Source organism: Lemur catta, chromosome 7 (genome assembly GCF_020740605.2).
Source record: "Lemur catta isolate mLemCat1 chromosome 7, mLemCat1.pri, whole genome shotgun sequence".
In the NCBI taxonomy this organism is placed as follows: domain Eukaryota; kingdom Metazoa; phylum Chordata; class Mammalia; order Primates; family Lemuridae; genus Lemur; species Lemur catta.
Genome location: NC_059134.1, coordinates 100,908,855 through 100,928,833, shown reverse-complemented (window position 1 = coordinate 100,928,833; position 19,979 = coordinate 100,908,855). Strand labels below are relative to the sequence as shown.

The 19,979-nt window shown below is 50.4% G+C and overlaps 3 protein-coding genes across 4 annotated transcripts; 1 reads left to right on the top strand and 2 right to left on the bottom strand.

Moving 5' to 3' along the window:
* Window positions 1–5,469: 5,469 nt before the first annotated feature.
* On the bottom strand, window positions 5,470–11,597 carry CDCA5 (cell division cycle associated 5). The gene is made up of 6 exons (XM_045556075.1): window positions 11,421–11,597; window positions 11,126–11,220; window positions 10,982–11,047; window positions 10,861–10,896; window positions 7,359–7,790; window positions 5,470–7,229 (listed from the first exon to the last, which is right to left on the bottom strand). The coding sequence occupies exons 1-6, from the start codon at window positions 11,464–11,466 to the stop codon at window positions 7,149–7,151; spliced, it is 756 nt and encodes a 251-aa protein (XP_045412031.1). The 5' UTR covers window positions 11,467–11,597; the 3' UTR covers window positions 5,470–7,148.
* A 75-nt stretch (window positions 11,598–11,672) lies between these two features.
* On the top strand, window positions 11,673–15,841 carry ZFPL1 (zinc finger protein like 1). The gene is made up of 8 exons (XM_045556072.1): window positions 11,673–11,864; window positions 12,162–12,271; window positions 12,629–12,740; window positions 13,930–14,123; window positions 14,236–14,308; window positions 14,383–14,529; window positions 14,772–14,889; window positions 15,380–15,841. Exons 2-8 carry the CDS (start codon window positions 12,170–12,172, stop codon window positions 15,564–15,566), a joined length of 933 nt encoding a protein of 310 aa, XP_045412028.1. The 5' UTR covers window positions 11,673–11,864; window positions 12,162–12,169; the 3' UTR covers window positions 15,567–15,841.
* Window positions 15,811–16,463, bottom strand: TMEM262 (transmembrane protein 262). Of its 2 annotated transcripts, none has more exons than XM_045556074.1 (3): window positions 16,290–16,463; window positions 16,090–16,189; window positions 15,811–15,971 (listed from the first exon to the last, which is right to left on the bottom strand). In XM_045556074.1, exons 1-3 carry the CDS (start codon window positions 16,461–16,463, stop codon window positions 15,895–15,897), a joined length of 351 nt encoding a protein of 116 aa, XP_045412030.1. In that variant the 3' UTR covers window positions 15,811–15,894. The 2 variants fall into 2 exon arrangements, with proteins under 2 accessions (XP_045412030.1, XP_045412029.1); XM_045556073.1 differs by having other exon boundaries at window positions 16,122–16,189.
* Window positions 16,464–19,979: the final 3,516 nt, after the last annotated feature.

Here is a 19,979-nt window from a genome sequence, read left to right as displayed (position 1 = left end):
CAGGTGTGGGTCACCTCACTGGGACACAGGATGAGTGGGTGAAGGGCCCATGGTAGGGCCTGGGCTGTGGTGCATAGGAGACGAGGTGTCATGCAGATCTTTGTGTTTGTCTATGTGGTTGTTTGGCCATAGTTTGGAGGGTAGGTGGGAGGAGTAGACCCTGGAGGCAGGAAGCCAAGGGCTTTGGGAATGAAGGAGTGAGGCAAGCTGCAACTGCTGTATGTGACAAATGTCTAAATTGTGCTAGCACTGGGGAAGGTGTGCATGAGACCCTGTCACACAAAAGCAGGTCTCAGGCCCGGCGTGGTGGCTCACGCCTGTAATCCTAGCACTCTGGGAGGCCGAGGCGGGAGGATCGCTCGAGGTCAGGAGTTCGAGACCAGCCTGAGCAAGAGTGAGACCCCGTCTCTACTAAAAATAGAAAGAAATTATCTGGACGACTAAAAATATATATAGAAAAAATTAGCCGGGCATGGTGGCACATGTCTGTTGTCCCAGCTACTTGGGAGGCTGAGGCAGAAGGATCGCTTAAGCCCAGGAGTTTGAGGTTGCTGTGAGCTAGGCAGACGCCACAGTACTCTAGCCCAGGCAACAGAGTGAAACTCTGTCTCAAAAAAAAAAAAAAAAAAGCAGGTCTCACAGTGGTCTGTACATGTGGAGTACCAGTGCACCCCATGTAGGGTTGCCAAATAAAATACAGGATGCCAGTTACATTTGAATCTCAGATGAACAATGAATTTTTTTTTTTTTTTAGTGCAGCTTGAGTATCCATTATCCAAAAGGCTTGGGACAAGAAGTATTATGGATTTCAAAATTTTTCAGATTTTGGAATATTTGCATTATACCAGTTGGGCATCCCTAATCTGAAAATCCAGAATTCAAAATGCTCCAATGAGCATTTCTGTTGAGCGTCACATCAGCACTCAAAAAGTTTTGGATTTTGGAGCATTTTGGATTTTTGGATTGGGGGTACTCAATTTATATAAGCATGTCCCAAATATAGCATGGGACATATTCAAACTAGAACATTAATTTGTTGTTTATCTGATTTGGGACATGTTTATTCTAAAACAAAATTCATTTTCCTGAGATTCCAGTTTAACTGGGTATCCTATATTTTTATTTGATCAATCTGGCAAACCTAATGCCATGCCCACCTGTTGGTGCCTATCAGAGGAAACTGGGAGGCATGAAAAGTTAGTATATGAGAAGGATGACAAGATAGATAAGACCAGTGCCCCCTGACAGTCCCACCAGCCAAGCACAGACAGATGCTTAATTTCAGACTTGGACAGAAGACAGCTCAGGACCCAGGTTTGAGACTTCTGCTGCATACAGGTGGGCAGCCCTGGCACTCAGGCTCAATTTCCCAGCCTGTAAAATGGGTATTCAGCTCCACAAATACTTACTGAGCCCTAACTTTGTTCAAGGCTCTGACCTGAATGTTGGGAAGATACAAAAAGGAATTCTTCCTTTGAGGGTTAATCACTGGGCCAGGTACAAGGGTACTAGCAATCAGTTACTAGGAACTGCTTTGCACGTGACCATCGACCTTGAAAACAACCCCCAAAGCAACTGTTAGAGAGAAGAAATTAGTCCCACTTTTAGAGAAAACCAAGGCTCAAAGAGGCTAAGTGACTCACAGAAGAGTCAAAGCTGGGGTCAGACTCACTCCCAACCGAGTGGCAGTCAGAGAGCTTGACAATTTGTCAGCCACACGGTGGAAATGCATGAGAAGAAGGTAGCCTGGTCGAGGCCCAGATGTTGGGAGGACCACAGGGCCTTGGTCTAAAGCCTCATCTGAAGGGGTGGCAGGCCATGGGGGCTTAGGACCCAGGTGAGGAGGCAGGGTCCCTGGGCTGTGTGAGGAGCTGCCTTGTGCAGAGGGAGGGTGAAGTCCATTCCCCAAGGAACAGGGGCAGGTGTGAGCCTCGGGGCTGGCTTCTGTCTTCACATGCTTGCTAGTGGGACCAGAATTCATTGTGAGAGGCAGGTCTCCCATCTCCACCTGTGCCTCTCCTCCAGGGCACTCAGAGGCTCTCTGAACCCCTGCCCCCAGCTCCTACTGGAGACGCACAACCTGCCCAGGCTGGAGGGGAAACCACCACATTTGTTTATTCCATGACATTCCTGGACCTCAGTGGGACAGAGACAAATAATGACTGTGCCTCCAACCTCAGGGAACTCACAGTTACCATATAAATGCATGTGCAGAACAGACAGAATAGAGCTTACAGGTGCTAAGATGGCAGTCTGGATGGGGTTCAGGGAGTTAGGGCATGGTCAGTTCTCCCTGAAGATAGCTATTGTTCATTGAGCACTTGCTATGCATAAGCACTTTCCTTGTATTATTTCAACTCAGTCTCACCAAAACACTGTGAGGTAGGTATTATTATTATTATTGTCCCCATTTTATGGGTAAGGAAACTGAGGCACAGAGGCTAATTAACTTGCTTGGGGTCACACAGCAAGAAACTGGCAGTGCAAGGATTCAAACCCCATCAGACTCCATAACCTGTGCTCTCATCCATTATGCTACGGCTGTGGCGGGGGCCAGCGGGGAGGAAAGGCGAGCAGGGGTGAGGGAGCCAGATGCAGGACTCCGCAAGTGGGGCAGGGGCGGGGAAGGGCGTGGGAGGCAGAAAGCAGTCTGAACCAAGGCTGGAGGTGTGGACCTGTAGCAGCTCGGGGCCTGCAGGGGTTCTGTGCGCCTTGAGAGGGAGGCTCGGGCACCAGCCTTGCCCTGGAGTCCTTGTGAGCCCTGCTAAGGTGTCTGGATCCCCCAGACCAGCCAGGGTTCTGGGTTGCAAACAACAGAAAACAATGGTGGCTAATTTGAGCAAAAAGGAGTTTATTGGGAGGATGCAAGGGAGTCACATAACTCATGGGAAGAAGAAACTCAAGGGTAGGAGCCGGGGGCACTGGTGGGGCGCATGCACTCCCCACAATGCGGTGCTGCCACCTCCATGAATCCTCAGGCATCTCTCTTCATGTCCCTCCTCCAGTGAGGAATCCGATCAGCTTAGGTCAGGTGCCCAGGCCCTGGTTGCCGGTCCAGAGAGGACGTATCTGGCCTGTTCACTCCCACAGAGGCGCACAGGCCCTGCGGACAGCCCGCTTGCGGGGGGCAAGAAGCCGGGCAGTCAAAACCTGGCAAACGGCCGTCACACCAGCGCATGGGCGATGGTCAGTCTTCAAAGGTTTTTGTTTTGTTTTACTGTGGTGAAATACGTAACATAAAATGTACCATTTTAACGATCTTTAGTCCACAGTTTAGTGGCAGTAGTACATTCACGTTGTTGTGCAGCCATTACCATGACCCATCTCCAGCACTTCATCTTCCTCGCTCGAAACCTGCGCCACTGCACACCGGCCCCAACCCCTCTCCCTAGCCCGACAACCACCGTCCCGCTCTCTATGAATCTATTTTAGAGAACTCATATGAATGGAATCATACACTGTTTGTCCTTTTGTGTCTGGCTCCTTTCACACAGCGTATCTTCAGGGTTGTAGCAAGTGTCAGAATTTCATTCCTTTCTTTCTTTTTTTTTTAGAGACAGGGTCTTGCTCTGTCGTCCAGGGGCGCAGTCATAGCTCACTGCAACCTTGAACTCCCGGGCTCAAGGGGTCCTCTAACCTCAGCCTCCGGAGAAGCTAGGGCTACAGGTGTGTGCCATCACGCCTGGCTAACTTTTCAATTTTTTGTAGAAATGGGGTCTTGCTCACCATGTTGACCAGGCCATTCATTCCTTTTAAAGGCCCACTGATATTCCACTGCATGAACATAGTACATTTTATCCATTTATCCACTGATGGACTTTTGTGTTGTTTCCACCTTTTGGCTACTGTTAAATAATAGCCTATGAACTATGAACACAGGTGTACAAATATCTATCACAATCCCTATTTTCAATTCTTTTGGGTCTTACATGCAGAAGTGGAATTATACTAAAAGATTTTAAGCAAGGGAGAAACAGGATCACATTTTGTGTCTTAGGAAATTCATCCTGGCTGAAGTGTGGACAGTCTGGGGACATGAGCAGATAAAAGGAAGGAGATCCACTAGGAGACTAGCGCACCTGTCCAGTGGCTGTGAGGGTGGAGGGGTGCTGAGCAGGTTGGGGCTGGCCGGACAGGGTAGGTGAGGGAGGACAGAGCCACAGCTGACCCTAGGTTCCTGGTTTGTGTGACTAGGTCAGCTGGTGGTGATGCTAATGGCATAGAGAGCACAGGAACAGGCAAGCTGTTGGATAAGTAGTTTGAGATGACTTGAGTTGAGATACAGTTCTCTGAGGCAGTTTTAGGCACTGATTTGTAGCTCAGGGCAGAGTTTTGGGTTGTAAATAGAGACTGACAAGTCTTGAGCAAGGAAGCAGCCCAGAGAGCCTGAGGTCATCGGCAAGAGCAAGCAGGTTGGAAGGAGGGTCCAGCACTGAACTCGGGTGTTGTGACATTTCAGGGGAAGCCAAGAAAAAGGAGCCAGCAGTGCCATGGCCCCAAGGAAGGTGCCCCTGGCCCAGGCAGCTAAAGCCTGAGTCTGGTTTATTGGGCATTAAAAGATCAATGGTTACCTCTGTCCGAGCAGTAAATGGAATGATAAGGGCACCAGGAATAAATTCAAAGGAAGCAAATGGCAACTTGAGAATGTTCTTTCAAGGAGCTTAACCTTAAAAGGAGGAAGCAAAGGTAGTAGCTAACAATAGATGCCAGTCAAAACTTTTGGTTGTTGTTTTCAACAATAAAATGAAAATAAAGCATTTAGGACTTGGAAGAAAAAGGGGAGCAAGGTCTCAGAGTCAAGAGATTTGGATCAAAAGCCAGTGGAAAGGTTGGCTTTGAGCAGGGCCCATCTCCTCTTGTGAGGGATGGAGGTGGAAGTGGATAGTCTGGGGAGAATTTAGTGGCCTTGACTTGTTTGGATTAGGAGGCGTGGATGAGATGGAGGCTGGTTTATGCCACCTGCATGCATGTTCCCTAGGCTTTACCTCAGACCAAGTGGGAGAATTTCCAGAAATAAGCATCTTTGACAAGTTCCCCAGGGGGTCCTGTAGCAGCCACCACTGTACAGCATCCAGTCTGGGCTCAAAGGAGCCTGAAAGGGAAGGGGGAAGAAGGGCTGGACTTGGGAGGCGTTTGGTTCCCAGGAATCTCCCCTGGGCACCGGGGGAGCTCTCAGTAGCCTCACCCCAGACCTGATTTCTTTCCTCCTAGAACAGGAGGGGGTGAGACTCACCTCGAGGCCTCCATTTCAGGCAGCCCTGCCTTGGAGGGAGCAGATGGGTGACTGGACAGAAAAAAATAGATGCTGCGGGGGCAGTGATCTACCACAGGGCAACTAGAGTGAGGACAGGCTGGCAGCCCCTGGACAAAGGGACAACCCTGGTGACACAACACAAAGAAGGCTTGGCATCCTGGGCCTCACACCCTCAGCTTTGCCTTTGGTCCAATAAAAGAAACACAGTCTATAAATAGGCAGAAACTCTTTAATCAGGATTTTTAAAACAATTTTAAACGAAATCCTAATTTTTCCTTAAACTGCACATTTTTAGTTCCTCAGGGAGAGAGAACAGTTTGCAGTGGTGATATCAACTCAGCATCATCTGGCTACTTCTGATTCTGCAGGACTGATACATTTCCCAGAGTTCTGCCCTGCCAGCAAGGGAGGATAAGAGTTCTTCAGGTGTGGTCCAGCTCAAGGACATCTGGGTGTACCCTGGCAAGGTGGCTTGCTTGTAGGGTCTGACAAAGCACGAAGCATTGAGCAGATAGCCTTGCAGAGGGTTTCATGAGAGCCCACCAGGCCTGCACCGTTTCATCCCAGGGCCCTGACCTGGCGCTCAGTTGTTCCCCCAGCGCCTCTGCACCCCTCTCAGAGTCTGTCTCCATGAACGTGACATCCAAAGGTGCAACAGCCTGGAGTATGATGGGAGTGTGGTGGGCAGGGCAGCGTTTGAAACCATACCTTTTTACCAGTATTGAAAACAGGAAAAGGTGGAGAAAATTCCCCAGAGATAATGAGATGCATCTCCCACCCTTCAACTGCTAGCACCTACCTCAAGCAGTGTTCTCAGAGTGAGAGGTTAATAAGAAGGCCAAAAATTAAAATTGCTATCAATTCCTGCTGCTATCTAGTATGTGAGAAAAGCTTCTTAGAACTTTACAAGTGTAGTTGTAAAATGCAAGTAGGACTGGGACCCTTCAACCCATATTTTTTTCTTCTCGGGCCTAGCAGACTCTGTGCACCTTATTTTGTAAGAAATGGATGTGGGTGACAAGATGGGGCACCTTCTGCCCCTGCAGCAGAGTGGCAGGGCCCCAGCCTGAGCCATGTGCAGGTGGCCACCCCAGAAGCGTGAACCTCAGGAGCCCACAGCACCTGGTGGCCCATCCTGAAGTGTACCCTCTTTGCCCCAAGCAGCCAGAGCTCCATCAGCCTGGCATTTGCCAGACATCCCGACAGAACGCAGAACTATAACACACATCTTCTACGTAGTAAACGCTTGTGGCCTGAGACCCAACTAAGGCTTCCCTTCCTCCTTCAAAACTTAGATTTTACAGGTTGAATGTGCAGCTTCTTCCTCAAAGATGGAACCGTCCCCCAGCCCATGAATGTTCTCCTGGGCCATCTACAGAATCTACAAGGAAACCCATAGAACCAAAGCCTCTTCACATGGATGGGCTTGTGGCTGGGACCCAAGCCACCAACAGAAGGCAACTTAGGAGGGAGATCCTGAGGCTGGCTCTGACCCAGGGCCTGTTTCTGTCGGGGCTGGTTCAGGGCAGCCACCCTTCCTGAGAGCAGAGGTGCCCTCTCACCTCCATTCCTCATCTCTTTAACCTCTTCTGGCTGGGCCAGTGGTTCTCCTCCCCAGTCTGTGGCCCGACTGGAAGGTGGCTGCACTACCTTGGGGAGGAGGAAGGAGAGGATGACTAGAGACAGGACACCAGTGAGTGGCCAGGCGGCCCTGTTCCCTCAAATAGAGATAGCTGTTGGTGCTGCACAAGCCCTCAGAGGTGGCCAGGCCTCACATGCGACAACGGCACACGCACAGGTAACAAGGCTGGGGGAGGGGATCCCGAGCATGCTCTCCACAGAGACGGGGCTATATACAAGGAAAGGAGTCAGGCCAGGTGGACCCCACCGCATCTCATTCAACCAGGAGATCAAACTGCTCAGCAGCTTCAAACTCGGCATTCATGGCCGCAGCCCACTCATCCAGCTCTGATTTCTAGGGGAAGACAAATGGGAGGCAGGTGAGTGAGGAGGGGGGACATGGTGGCTGGAGCATTTCACCCACACCCTGCCGGTGCTACCTATCCCCCAAAAGTGCCAGAGCTGAGCCCTGCCCTTCACTCACCAGGATCTCCGGCACCTTCTTCTTTCGTTTCTGTTTCACGACTGGAGGTGAGATTCCAGGGAGAGTCGTGTCTGGGGCCCAAGGCTTCACAGGGACTATGGGGTCCTTGGTTGACTTTGAACATATCACAGGCGAGACTCCCGACAAATCTTCTGCTCCTAGCAGCCCCTCAAAGCCAAAGCAGGAGCGGCGGCCCGGGGTGGAGGTGGAGGCAGAGCCCAGGGTCTCCAGCCGACTGTAGGATCGCCTGACTTTCTTAGACATTTCCATATCCCTGGCATCCAGGCCTCCTTCCCTAGAGTTGGACTCACCATTCAGGCTGTGCACAGGAGTGGTGGCTGGGGTGACTGGGACACTGTGGATCTTGAAAAGGTCCTCCTTAGTAGGCTCCCTGTTAGGAGGGTTGTTTTCTTTCTCCAAGAAAAAAGAAATCTGCAACATGACAGAAGAAAGAACGACTTCTGTTACTTAGCAGGAAAACCTGCTTCCAGAACAGCCCAAGATTTAGGGTGGAAAGACAGATCCCTAGGACAAACACTTTAAAAGAAAAGAGACAAATCAGCCCCTGAAAGAGATGTGGGGAAGAGGAAAAAACAATCTGTCATTGCTTTTGAGCTACTTTTGTGACTTTTGTGACACAAAAAGACCTGCTATCATCTGCTGGTGTTGTCAGCTGTTTCCAAAATGTGCCCAGCACCCAGTCGCCTCTCTGACTGATGCGAACCCCTACTGTGCATCTTCTAGAACAGCTCGGTGACCTCTGGATTGCTCTCCCTGCTTCTGCCCTTGCCCTCTACAGTCTGTCTGCCACCCAGCTGATGAGCATTGTCCTAAGACATCCAGTTAGTAAGTACTTATTGGCACTTGTCCTGTGCCAGGCACTGGGAGTCCAGCTGGGAATAAAGCAGAGAAAACCCCTGCTGGCACGGAGCTTCCATTCCAGGGGAAACAGACAATGAGGAAAATCATGTATTAGGTTAGAGGTATGAGGTGCTACAGAAAAAAAGAGAACTGGATAGGGTATTGGGGTTGGGTTAGAATTTTAAGTAGGTGAAGGTCAATGTTGGTCTCACTGAGATGACATTCAAGCTACAACTTTTTTTGTTTTTGACAGAGTCTCGCTTTGTTGTCTGGACTAGAGTGAGTGCCGTGGCGTCAGCCTAGCTCACAGCAACCTCAAACTCCTGGGCTAAAGCGATCCTACTGCCTCAGCCTCCCGAGTAGCTGGGACTACAGGGATTTTTTTCTATATATATTTTTAGTTGGCCAGATAATTCCTTTCTATTTTTAGTAGAAACAGGGTCTCGCTCTTGCTCAGGCTGGTCTCGAACTCCTGACCTCGAGCCATCCTCCCACCTTGGCCTCCCAGAGTGCTAGGATTACACGCGTGAGCCATGGCCTCAAGCTACAACTTGAAGGAGGGAAGGGAGTGACTTGTGTACTTCTGGAGGAAAAGTGTTCTAGGCAGCAGGAACAGAAGGTGCAAAAGCCCTGAGGCTGAAGCATGCCCATCAGGGTCAAGGAAGGAGGCCAGTGTGGCCAAAATGAAAGGAAGTAAGGGGAGAGGAACTGAAGATGAGGTTTAAGGCTTTTTGCTGAGAGACCAAGAGAGCCACGGCAAGCCTTTGCCCGGGAAAGGCACAATCTGACTTGTGCATTAGAGACTCATACATTGTTCCTTGTGATTCCACTCTCAGCTCACATGCTGCTTCCTCAGGGAGGCCACCACCTATCAGCCCCTCCTCACCTTTGCTAGTTACTGTCACGTGACCTCTTTCATTTCCTGCACAGCACCATTGCTGTCTGATTTTGGCTGGTTCTCTGGTTGACTGTCACCCCGATTAGGATGTGAGCTCACGAGAGCAGGGATCTTCATCTGTCTGGCCAACCTTACCTATGCCCAGTACCTACAGCAGAGCCCTGCACATCACAGGTGCTCAGTAAGTATTCACTGAATTAATGCACATGGAACTTGGCACTGAGCTTTCTGGTGGACAAGACAAGAGGGGAAATGGGGCAAATTCAATCACTCTTGTGGTCTAATACAAGGAAGTATATCGGTTATCAAGAGAGACATTTCCTGGCTGTAAGCTCTGGAGAATGTGCCCCTTGGGTCTTAGGAAAAGGGACACTGAATGGAATGGGGGTCACCCCTGACTACCTCTGCCTCATCCCCTAAAGCCAAGCAGTCACCCAGGTCCTTGAAGCTTTATCCTGTTCAATGTCTCATGAATCTATCAGTTAACCAACAAGAATGAGTGGCCATCTTGGGAGGCAAAATCCCTGCCCTCAAAGCACTTATGTTCTTAGAGGGGAGAGAAAGTCAACATACAAGCAAATGCTATCGGATATTGGTAAGGCCTAAGGAGAATTACACAGACAAATGTGACAGTGATAGGGTAAGAGTGGTCAGGGAAGGCCTCTGGGAGGAAATTCCCTCTGAACCCAGTCCTGTGTAATGGGACAGTCACATGGAGGGGACTGTCCCTCCAGGGAAGAGAAGAAGCATCACCCTGCCATTACCTTAGTTCTGGTGCACAGACACACTACATTGCTGTTACCCAAACCTCATGATTTTTCTTTGGACTCTAGATCTCTGCACATGGCTTCTTTTACCTGGAACACCTCTACATGTCTTTAAAGACTGAGTTTCTTTTTTTCTTTTGACACAGTCTCACTCTGTCACCCTAGGTAGAGTGCAATGGTGCCATCATAGCTCACCCCAACCTCAAACTCCTGGGCTCAAGTAATCCTTCTGCCTCAGCCTCCCGAGTAGCTGGGACTACAGGTGCATGCCACCATGCCCAGCTAATTTTTTCTATTTTTAGTAGAGATGGCGTCTCACTCTCACTCTTGTTCAGACTGGTGTCAAACTCCTGATCTGAAGCTATCCTCCTGCCTCAGCCTCCCAGAGTGATAGGACTATAGGCATGAGCCACTGCACCCAGCCTAAAGACTCAGTTTAAATGTTTCCTCTTCAGTGAAACATTCCCTGAGTTAGGTACCATTATAGTATTTCCTCATTGCAGCACCCAGTACACTATGTTGTAATCACTTGCTCATTTGTTTTTCTCCTCACTTGACTCTAAGCCCCATCAGCTCTTCAAAGGAGTTGGCATTTCTCATTCATTACATCTTCAGATTTTCTGGTAATGAAACATCCTTGATAATAACCTCTGCTAAAACCGTAAAAATGTCATACTACGTGACTTATCTTAGAACCACCATAAAAAACAAGGACAAAATGGATTAGAAAGAAGACAGAGTACCTGTAGTTAGGACACAGCTCAAGCTTTTAAGGGAAGCTCTAAGGAGAATGGCAGAATACACAAGGTGTAAAGACCTAAATACATTAAGACTGCAGGGAGTAACCAAGACTGGCAATGCATGCAGATGTTTCACGCTGCTGCAAAACAGCTCCCCCGGCAGATGTGAGCGCTGCCAGCTCTAGAGTTCCACTCAACCTGATTCCATTCAACTAAGCAGATGAAAGTGAACTCACCCTAGGGCTTCTGCGAGGCGAGTGGGCAGCTGGGACCTGTGGGGACAATACCAATTGATCACATGGCTAGCTCCCAGTTTTGTCCCGCTACCGCAACCTCCCCACCCACTTTAGCCCTTACCTCTACAGCATGGGCCACAATCTTCTTCAAGACGATGGGCTTTCTGACTGGAGCCGCCTGGGGTGCCTGGAGAAGAGGAGTGAACATGAGCTCTACATTAGTCCAAGGACCTCTAGGGAAGGAACTGAGAAACCCGAGGCTCACCTTCGGCCAGATCTCAGGGAGGACGCTCGGGAGATCAGAGCCTGATTTCCGCTGGGATCTCCGCAAAGACTTAGAAGGAGATGGGGTCCTGGGCCCTGGAAAGAGAAAAAAGTTGAGATAGAAATGGAATCTAGGCCCCAGAGCCTAGAAAACAGGCTCTAGAGAGAGCGAGAAACTTCCCAAACAAGCCCTTTAGGGGTGCCTCCCCCGGCGGTGGCGGGGGGGAGGGACATTCTTCACAGTACTGCGTCCCCCAAACGGCTCTGCCCCATCTCTCCCGCGCGCATCTGCTCACCGGAGCGCTGGGCGGCCCCTCCGGACCGCGTTCGCCTCCCAGACATAACTAGTCTCGGTCTCGACCTCCTCCTGCGCCGCGGGCCGGGGGGCGAACCAACCGGGAGGGCCGCCTGCCTCAAGAAACGTTCGAATTACCCGCCCTGCAGGGGAGGAAGCGGAAGTGACGTACGGCAGGGGCGCGCCGCCGGATTACCACCCACCCCCGCCGACACCCGTCTTTACTTTCAGCGTCACAGAGGCGTGGCCCAGTGGCGCGCTGGCGTCATCAGCGCGCGCCGCACCAGGAAGAGACGTGGCAGCGGAGGGATAATCGGAACAACCGGGGCTGAACACGACCGGGCGGGAGAATCGGAGAGCGCAGTCTCTGGCTTTCTGCGCCTCGAACCATCTCTCGCGCCGGTCGGGACCGGTGCCGCGGCTGATCAGTAACACGGAGACTGGGGTCTGTAGGAAAGGGGGCGGGGCTTGGAGGGGGTGGGGTTCAGGAGGTACCCTGGGGGCGGGACCGGTGGTATCGGTGCGTCGCTGCTGGAGGTGTCGGGCCGGGGGAGGGATCCAGGAGGAATGAGGGGTCGCGGGAGGCGGGGTTTATGCAAGGGGCGTGACCCAGCATAAGGAGGGGCGGTGGGCAGGAATTTGGGGTCAGGGCTAATATGAGAGGTGTCTGAAGGAGTTTAAGAGTGGAAACGAATTGGGCCACCAGAACCTGGCTTCCTACCAAATTAGGCCCCTTCCCCAGGGTCGACCATGGGGCTTTGCAAGTGCCCCAAGAGGAAGGTGACCAGCCTGTTCTGCTTTGAACACCGGGTCAACGTCTGCGAGCACTGCCTGACAGCCAATCACGCCAAGGTGGGGGCTTCATAGGAGCGACTGAGCAGGGCCCTGGGTGGGCAGGCCGTATTGACTCCTCCAAATCCGTAAGAGGCCCGACAATGGAGGGCAGGCGGTATTGACTCCTCCAAATCTATAAGAGGCCCTGCAATGGAATGTAAGCTCCACGTGGGCAAAGACTTGGTTTATTTTGTTCGCTGCTTTATTCCCAGCCCCGAGGACAGGGTCTGACAAACAGTATATGCTCAATAAATGTTTATTGATTGAACAAAAGGATGAGTCTCCTCTGCGTCGAGAGAAAAAGAGGCAGCTGGGCCTTGGGGTGATAGGCTGTGGATCCCCTGCACTAGTTGTGATATCTCTCTCCCACTCCAGTGCATCGTCCACTCCTACCTGAATTGGCTCCAAGATAGCGATTACAACCCTAATTGCCACCTGTGCGACACGCCCCTGGCCAGCCGGGAGACGACCCGCCTCATCTGCTATGGTGAGGCCTTGGCACCTTAAGGGGATCAGGGACACCTCAGGGCCCAGCTTGGTGACTGGTTTCCAGGCCTTCCTCAAGCAGCAGGACAGTGAGTCTTCCAAGTCTGAGAGGCCAGAGCCCCATATTGTAGTCCTGTTAAGTTGCTTACCTGCTGTGTAAGCTCACACAAGTCATTTTCCCTTTCTAGACTTCTGTGTCTTTCCTAAAAATTAAAACTCCTAGTTACTGCCCAGCGGATCTTAGTGGGTTGAGTGAGAGCCAGTCAAGCTTGTGGATATGGTTGTGAATGCTACCTGGCCAGACCAGGGGCTTTCAGATATTCAGGATCCACTACTTGTCCAAAGAGTAAACAGAAAGGAAGTGAGTTTCCCATGTTAAAGTTAGCTAAAAGAAGTCAGCAGACGTATGTGTCATAACTGGAACCTGAGTCTGGCGTAAGAGCCTGAGTTCTAGTTTTTGAGAGAGTTAGTGCAAAAGAAGCAGCTCTGCAGGTGTCTCTCATAATGAGTGAGTGTGTCTCCTTGCATAAATGTAATGTATATTGTGTCTACGTGAGTGTGTTCATTAGTACTTGTGGGTGGGTGAATGGGTAAATGTATGTATATGAACATATGAACATAGTATGTTGTGGGAGTACAAAGGGAATACATGGTTGAGGGTGCTTGAGTGTTAGCAAACATGGGAGTGTATAGATGTGTATATGTGAAAACTTGTGTGCCCATAAGTGTAGATATAGGGAATGGCCCTTGTTTGATTATATGTTTATAAGCACACATGTATTTGTGCCCATGGATGTGTGCAAGCTTATGTGTATCTGTGTGTTTATCTAGGTACCTTTTCTGAAAGTCTTCTTTATTAGCCATTAACCCAAAGAGTGTGAAGAGTGCAGGCCCAGAGAGGACTCACTGAAAGGGGAGATGGCATTTTCTTCCCATCCAACCCCACCTCCCTGTGGGCAGGGCAGCTTGGTACCGTCTGCCTTGACTTAGTCAAATGGTGGTAACCAAGAAGGCTGAAGTCTTGGGGAACACTGATGGAAATGGACCTGGGGTGAGGAGGGAGAGGAGAAGGCTCTGGCATACACGTATGTGTCCATACATCCCTGCAGTGGTCTAGGGCTGTTGCTAGGTTAGGAGCCCTCAGTGTCTTCTTCCTCATGTCTTTTCTCCCCTATCTCATGGGTCCTAAGATATCTTTCACTGGGCCTGTATCAATGAACGTGCCGCCCAGCTACCCCCAAACACTGCGCCTGCTGGCTACCAGTGCCCCATCTGTAATGGCCCCATCTTTCCGCCAAACAACCTGGATGGTCCTGTGGTTTCTGCACTGAAAGAGAAGCTGGCCACAGTCAACTGGGCCCGGGCAGGACTGGGCCTCCCTCTGGTGAGAATCTGTCTGTCTGTCTGACCATCTGTCTGCCCTGGGCTCCACCTCAGCCAGATGGGTGGGTGGGCACAGTACTGGGCAGGCTGGTGACACAGGTTCCTTCCTCCAGATTGATGAGGTGGTGAGTCCAGAGCCTGAGCCCCTCGATACTTCCGACTTCTCTGACTGGTCAAGCTTTAATGGTAAGCAGTGGCTTCCACCTGCTGTTCGAGCCTTAGCCTCCCTGCTCTGCTGACAGCTCTCTCTCCACCCACAGCCAGCAGTACCTCCAGACCAGAGGAGACAGACAGCGCCTCTGCTGCCCCAACCTTCTACAGCCAGGCCCCCCGGCCCCCTCCTTCCCCAGGCCGGCCTGAGCAGCACACGGTGATCCACATGGGCAGTCCCGAGCCCTTGACTCACGGTGAGCCAGGGGATTATCCAGGCCAGAGAAAGGTAGACAGGAGGTGGGATGGTTCATAGGGAGGGAGCTAAAGGATCCAGAGGCCCACCTGGGCAGGACTCTTCTCCACTCCAAGCACAGGCATTACCTTCCTCCCAATTCTGAGATGGGCTGTCAGACTGGGGAGGGCAGGAGATCCCCTTCCCCTCTGCAAAGGAGCCAGTTTCCCTGAGTCTGTTGGTGCCAGTGGCTCCACCTTATAGCCCCAAGGAAGGTGTATGACACACGGGATGATGACCGGGCGCCGGGCCTTCATGAAGATTGTGATGATGACAAGTACCGTCGCCGGCCTGCCCTGGGCTGGCTGGCCCAGCTGCTCAGGTACATGGGATCAGGTGGGGCAGGATGCTAGGAAGGGGAGGAGAGGGAGTGAGAGCCAGAGGCCCTGGGAGGGACAGTTTCATGACGAAAGGAGCTTATTCTTGGCAATAATGGTATTTGGTGCAGGGGCTGTGCAGTAGGCCTCAGCTGGGCAGTAGAAACCTTGGTATACCCCTCTCTGGGGCTGTCTCTTTGCCTCCTTCGTAGCAGCTTTGGACCCAGACTCTTTGAGGCTCCTTCCTGCTCTGACACCCCTAACCTTTGAAACTCTCCCCCATGCCTGACACTTGTTGGTTTCCAGAACACAGTCCTGTGCCTCATCTGGTTTGAGCTGCACAGTAACCCCATACAGTGGCAGGTGCAGAAGTGATCATCCCCATGGCACAGATGAGGAAACCGAGGCTCAGGGGTGGTGACCAGGGCTCTTCTCCAGGCATGGGGGCCACCAGGGGCTGAAGGCCTGACCTGACTTTCCCCTCGTCCCTCCCAGGAGCCGGGCTGGGTCTCGTAAGCGGCCACTGACCCTGCTCCAGCGGGCGGGGCTGCTGCTGCTGTTGGGGCTGCTGGGCTTCCTGGCCCTCCTTGCCCTCATGTCTCGCCTGGGCCGGGCTGCGGCTGACAGCGATCCCAACCTGGACCCGCTCATGAACCCTCACATCCGTGTGGGGCCTTCCTGAGCCCTGGCTTGTGGCTGGGCCAGCCTAGGACCTGGGGTCCTGCGGAGGGGAGTCGGGGAGGCCTGGGGGCTCCTCTTCTGTGCTCTTCACCCTCAAGCCTGAGACACTAAGATCCCAGGCCCAAGCCGAGTCCACCAGAGTGGCTGCAGGCTGGCCTGGGGTCCCTATAGGTCAAGCATTTGTCTTGACCTACTTTCCCAGGGTTTCCAGCCTCCCACCCCCACACCATGAAGGAGGTGACAGGTGGAAATAAACAACAGACTTTATTAAAACACCCAAAGCAGCCTTTTCCTTCTTCCTCCTTGGCCCTGTCCCCAGGCCCCAGGCCTCAGTGGTTCTCCTCCCGGTAGTGGATGGCCAGAAACTCCAGAGACAGGCGGTTGAAGAACATGGCTCCATTGAGCACTAGGCAGAGGAGAGAGCCCCCATCAGCCCCAGTAGCCTTCCCTGCCCCCTCCTTGCCACATCTTAGGGTTCCAAAGCTCCCTTTCCCCTTAGCATCCCCCCTACTGTCACCACTCACTCAGGATGGTCAGGGCAAAGCTCTTGAGTAACTTGTTTTCCATCATCTCGGAGTAGAGTGACCCCATGGCAGCCCAGCAGATGCTAATCACGTGGGAGAACTGTAGGCCATACAGTGGGAGAGGGCCTGACACAAGCGCAGTTTCCATCAGCCCCTCTGGCCTCCCCCAGCTAACCCTTGAGTCCCTGCCTCGGGCCTACCATCAGGACGACCGTGTAGTGGAAGCTCATACGCTCATAGTGGTGGGTGACACACAAGTTGTGCACGTCGCTGGCAAAGACACCCAGGTGTATGAAGAAAAGCATCAGCGCAGCCACGGTGAGCACCATGCCCTGAGGGAAGAAGAGCACAGCTAAGCGGTCCTGCCACCGCATCGCACCCAGAGCATAGACACACATCAGATGCGAGCAAGCAGGCACTGCCTGGGAAAAGCAGCAGAGCCCTGCGGTTCTAGAGTGCCCAGTCTAGATTGGCAGTGGGATTCTAGAACCAGGAGGACAGTGGAGGAGACAAGATTCTAGAACACAGGCTGATTCCAGCCAACACAAGAGTGTTTCATGGGTGGCCAGGAATGCTTTGAATTGTGGAGGGGTGGGCAAAAGGGGCAGACCAGTGGGCCTATGGCATTGTTGAAGGGACAGCTCTCTCATCACCCCACCCCTCACTCTGGACACTTTTGGGTGCATGTCAACTGTCCTAGAGAGGAGGTAGTGTAGGGCACATTCTACAGATGAAGAACTGTGGCTCAGAAAAGTTGAGGGGCATTTTCTAGATGTTCTAGATTTTAAGCAGATGAGAGATTGGGACCCAGGTATGTAGCTGGAAGGTATTCCCAGGTGGGGGGGGGGGGGCGCCTGGGCTGGATCCCAAGTTCCAAGTATTTGCGCCCCTATGATGGAGAGGAACCTAAGGGAAGGGCAGGACAGTGGATTCACCAAAGCTGTCCTGGGACCTTCCCTATCCCCTCCCCAGGTATAGTCCAGAGTTCACCTGGTTCCTGTATCCTCTCCCCATATGTTCTTACAGGGCCCGCTGCTGATCAGCTTTCCCCTCTCTGCCACCTTGTGGGTTGCTCAGAGCATTTTTAACCCACTGCTGTCATCATTCCAAGAGTCCCATGAGAAAGCTGGGCGCAGGTAGCGTAAATCCTATTTTACACTTGAGTTAAGGCACAGAGAGGGATTGCCTCACTCAAGCTATCACAGCCAGTGAGTGAGGGAGTCAGTACTGAACCTAAGATCCGATTTTACCTGAGGCTATGTTGCCCCAGCAGGGATAGATGTAAGCCAGGAAGTTTCCTCCATCACGTAAGAGGTGAGATCTCCAGGGCTGTCACAAAATAAGCCAGAAAAACAGCCAGAAATGGTGTGGAATAACATGCAGGCTCCCAGGGATTGAAGTAGGAGAAGAGGAGGGAGGAAGAGAGGACTTGGTGTTGAACTTAGCCACCCCATTGCCTCCTGCTCAACTGTCTACCCCAAAAGTTAGTTCCCAGGTCAGGGAACCCAAAGTCTTCTGCCTCTAAGTAGTAGGATTAAAGCCTGCCCCCAGCATCCAAGCTTGCTGCCAATCTGTCACCAATCACAGCAATTCTTCAGACTTCCATCCTAACCACATTAAAGGGGTGATGCCCCAATGCCCAGCTGTGATCTCCCTGTTGAAACAATTGTTAGTTCCTCAGTTCTCCTTCGAATAACAAATGAACTTTTATACATTAAAATTCCTAGCTTGATGCCATTTAAAAAACTATCCAACGAACATATGAATATGTTCTGTTAAAAGATTTGCATAAAGCACAAGCATACAGAGGAAAACATAACAGTCTCCCTCCTGTACCCCCACTCCTACAGAGGTAACCTCTTCACCAGTTTGGTGAGTCAGCATCTTTTGGGTCCCTTCTTTATGTAACTTCATACATCTAGATGTACATATACATGCATAATTTTTGAAACACTTTAAAAATTCATACCATATGTATTATCAAAGTATTTTTTTATTTTTATTTATTTATTTTTTGTGAGACAGAGTCTTGCTCTGTTGCCCAGGCTAGAGTGCCATGGCGTCAAGCTCACAGCAACCTCAAACTCCTAGGCTTAAGCAATCCTTCTGCCTCAGCCTCCCAAGTAGATGGGACTACAGGCATGTGCCACCATGCCCGGCTAATTTTTTTTTTCTATATATATTTTTAGCTGTCCAGCTAATTTCTTTCTATATTTTAGTAGATACGAGGTCTTGCTCTTGCTCAGGCTGGTCTTGAACTCCTGACCTCAAGCGATCCTCCCGCCTCGGCCTCCCAGAGTGCTAGGATTACAGGCGTGAGCCACCGTGCACAGCCATATTATCAAAGTATAATTTCAAAAAGTTAAAAATACGACATCTAAATATACAATGAACATGTAACTAAGATTTATTAACTGATCAATGAGCAGGTTCCCCCTAAGTAAGCTGGTAAGGCACCCTGAGGAGATGATGTGGATAGGCATTTAAGGAGGAATATTAGAATATGATTATTAGGTCAGATACAAAACTGGTTGATGTCCTACAGGACAGTAAAGGTTATAACCTTTGAGGTTACTTTTTCTACTGAATATAAATGTTTTTAATCTTTCCTGGACAATATCTACTTATAATTTCAAAGTCTACTTACTTAATAGCAAAATCAAACAACTGCATATTCCTGTGGGTAATTAAATAATCCTTGGGTGGGCTTGTGAAACAATGCCCCCGTATGACATTACAAGAACATGCTACACTCTTGGTCTTCCAATTTTTGGATAATTTTTCTTAACAGTATTCTGTAACTTTTAAAAAATTCATAAATTTCTTGGAGTAGATCTAAATCTTTATACTCTTCATTTTTTTTCATTTTCTTAAGAAAATGAAAGCTGTGACAGCTTCATAGGCTGAAATCTTCGTGTGTATTTTGTAAGTAGTCTCTAAACATTCCATTGATTCAGAGGTCAGCAAACTTTTTCTGTAAAAGACCAGATAGTAAACGCTTTAGGTTTTGCGGGCCATATGGTCTCTGTGGCAACTACTCAACTCTGCTGTTATAGTGCAAAAGTGGCCATAGATAATATGTAAGCAAATGGGCATGGCTGTATTCCAGTAAAACTTCGTTTATGGACACTGAAATGAATTTCATATAATTTCCAAGTGTCATGAAATGTTATTTTTTCCCAACTGTTTAAAAATGAAAAAAAAAAAAAAAAAAAAAGAGCCCAGGCATGGTGGCTCACACCTGTAATCCTAACCCTCTGGGAGGCCGAGGCGGGCGGATTGTTTGAGCTCAGGAGTTTGAAACCAGCCTGAGCAAGAGCGAGACGCCGTCTCTACTAAAAAATAGAAAGAAATTAGCTGGAAAACTAAAAATATATATAGAAAAAATTAGCCGGGCATGATGGCACATGCCTGTAGTCCCAGCTATTCGGGAGGCTGAGGCAGAAGGATCGCTTGAGCCCAGGAGTTTGAGGTTGCTGTGAGCTAGGCTGACATCACAGCACTCTAGCCAGGGTGACAAAGCAGGACCCTGTCTCAAAAAATAAAAATGAAAAAAAAAGATTCCAGTTCACAGATCATACAAAAACAGGGAGTAGGCTATCTTTGTCCTGAAGGACTCCTGGCAAAGAATAGTTAAACAATTGGGTTTTTCCATTCCAAGCCTCCCCCTACCAGCCCATCATAAGCAATGTTTCAAGGACCACGTTGATGAACAAAGTCTTTTTCTCTTTTTCCTTCATTCCAAGTCATAGTGTCCCAGTCAAAACTCCAAGTCATTTCCTCTCCTCTTGAACTCTTGACTTTTGTGAACAAGTCACCTTTGTTCAAGTCAGAAACCTGGGAATTATCTCTACATCTCTCCACCCAACCCCTCAGCAGATCCCATCAGT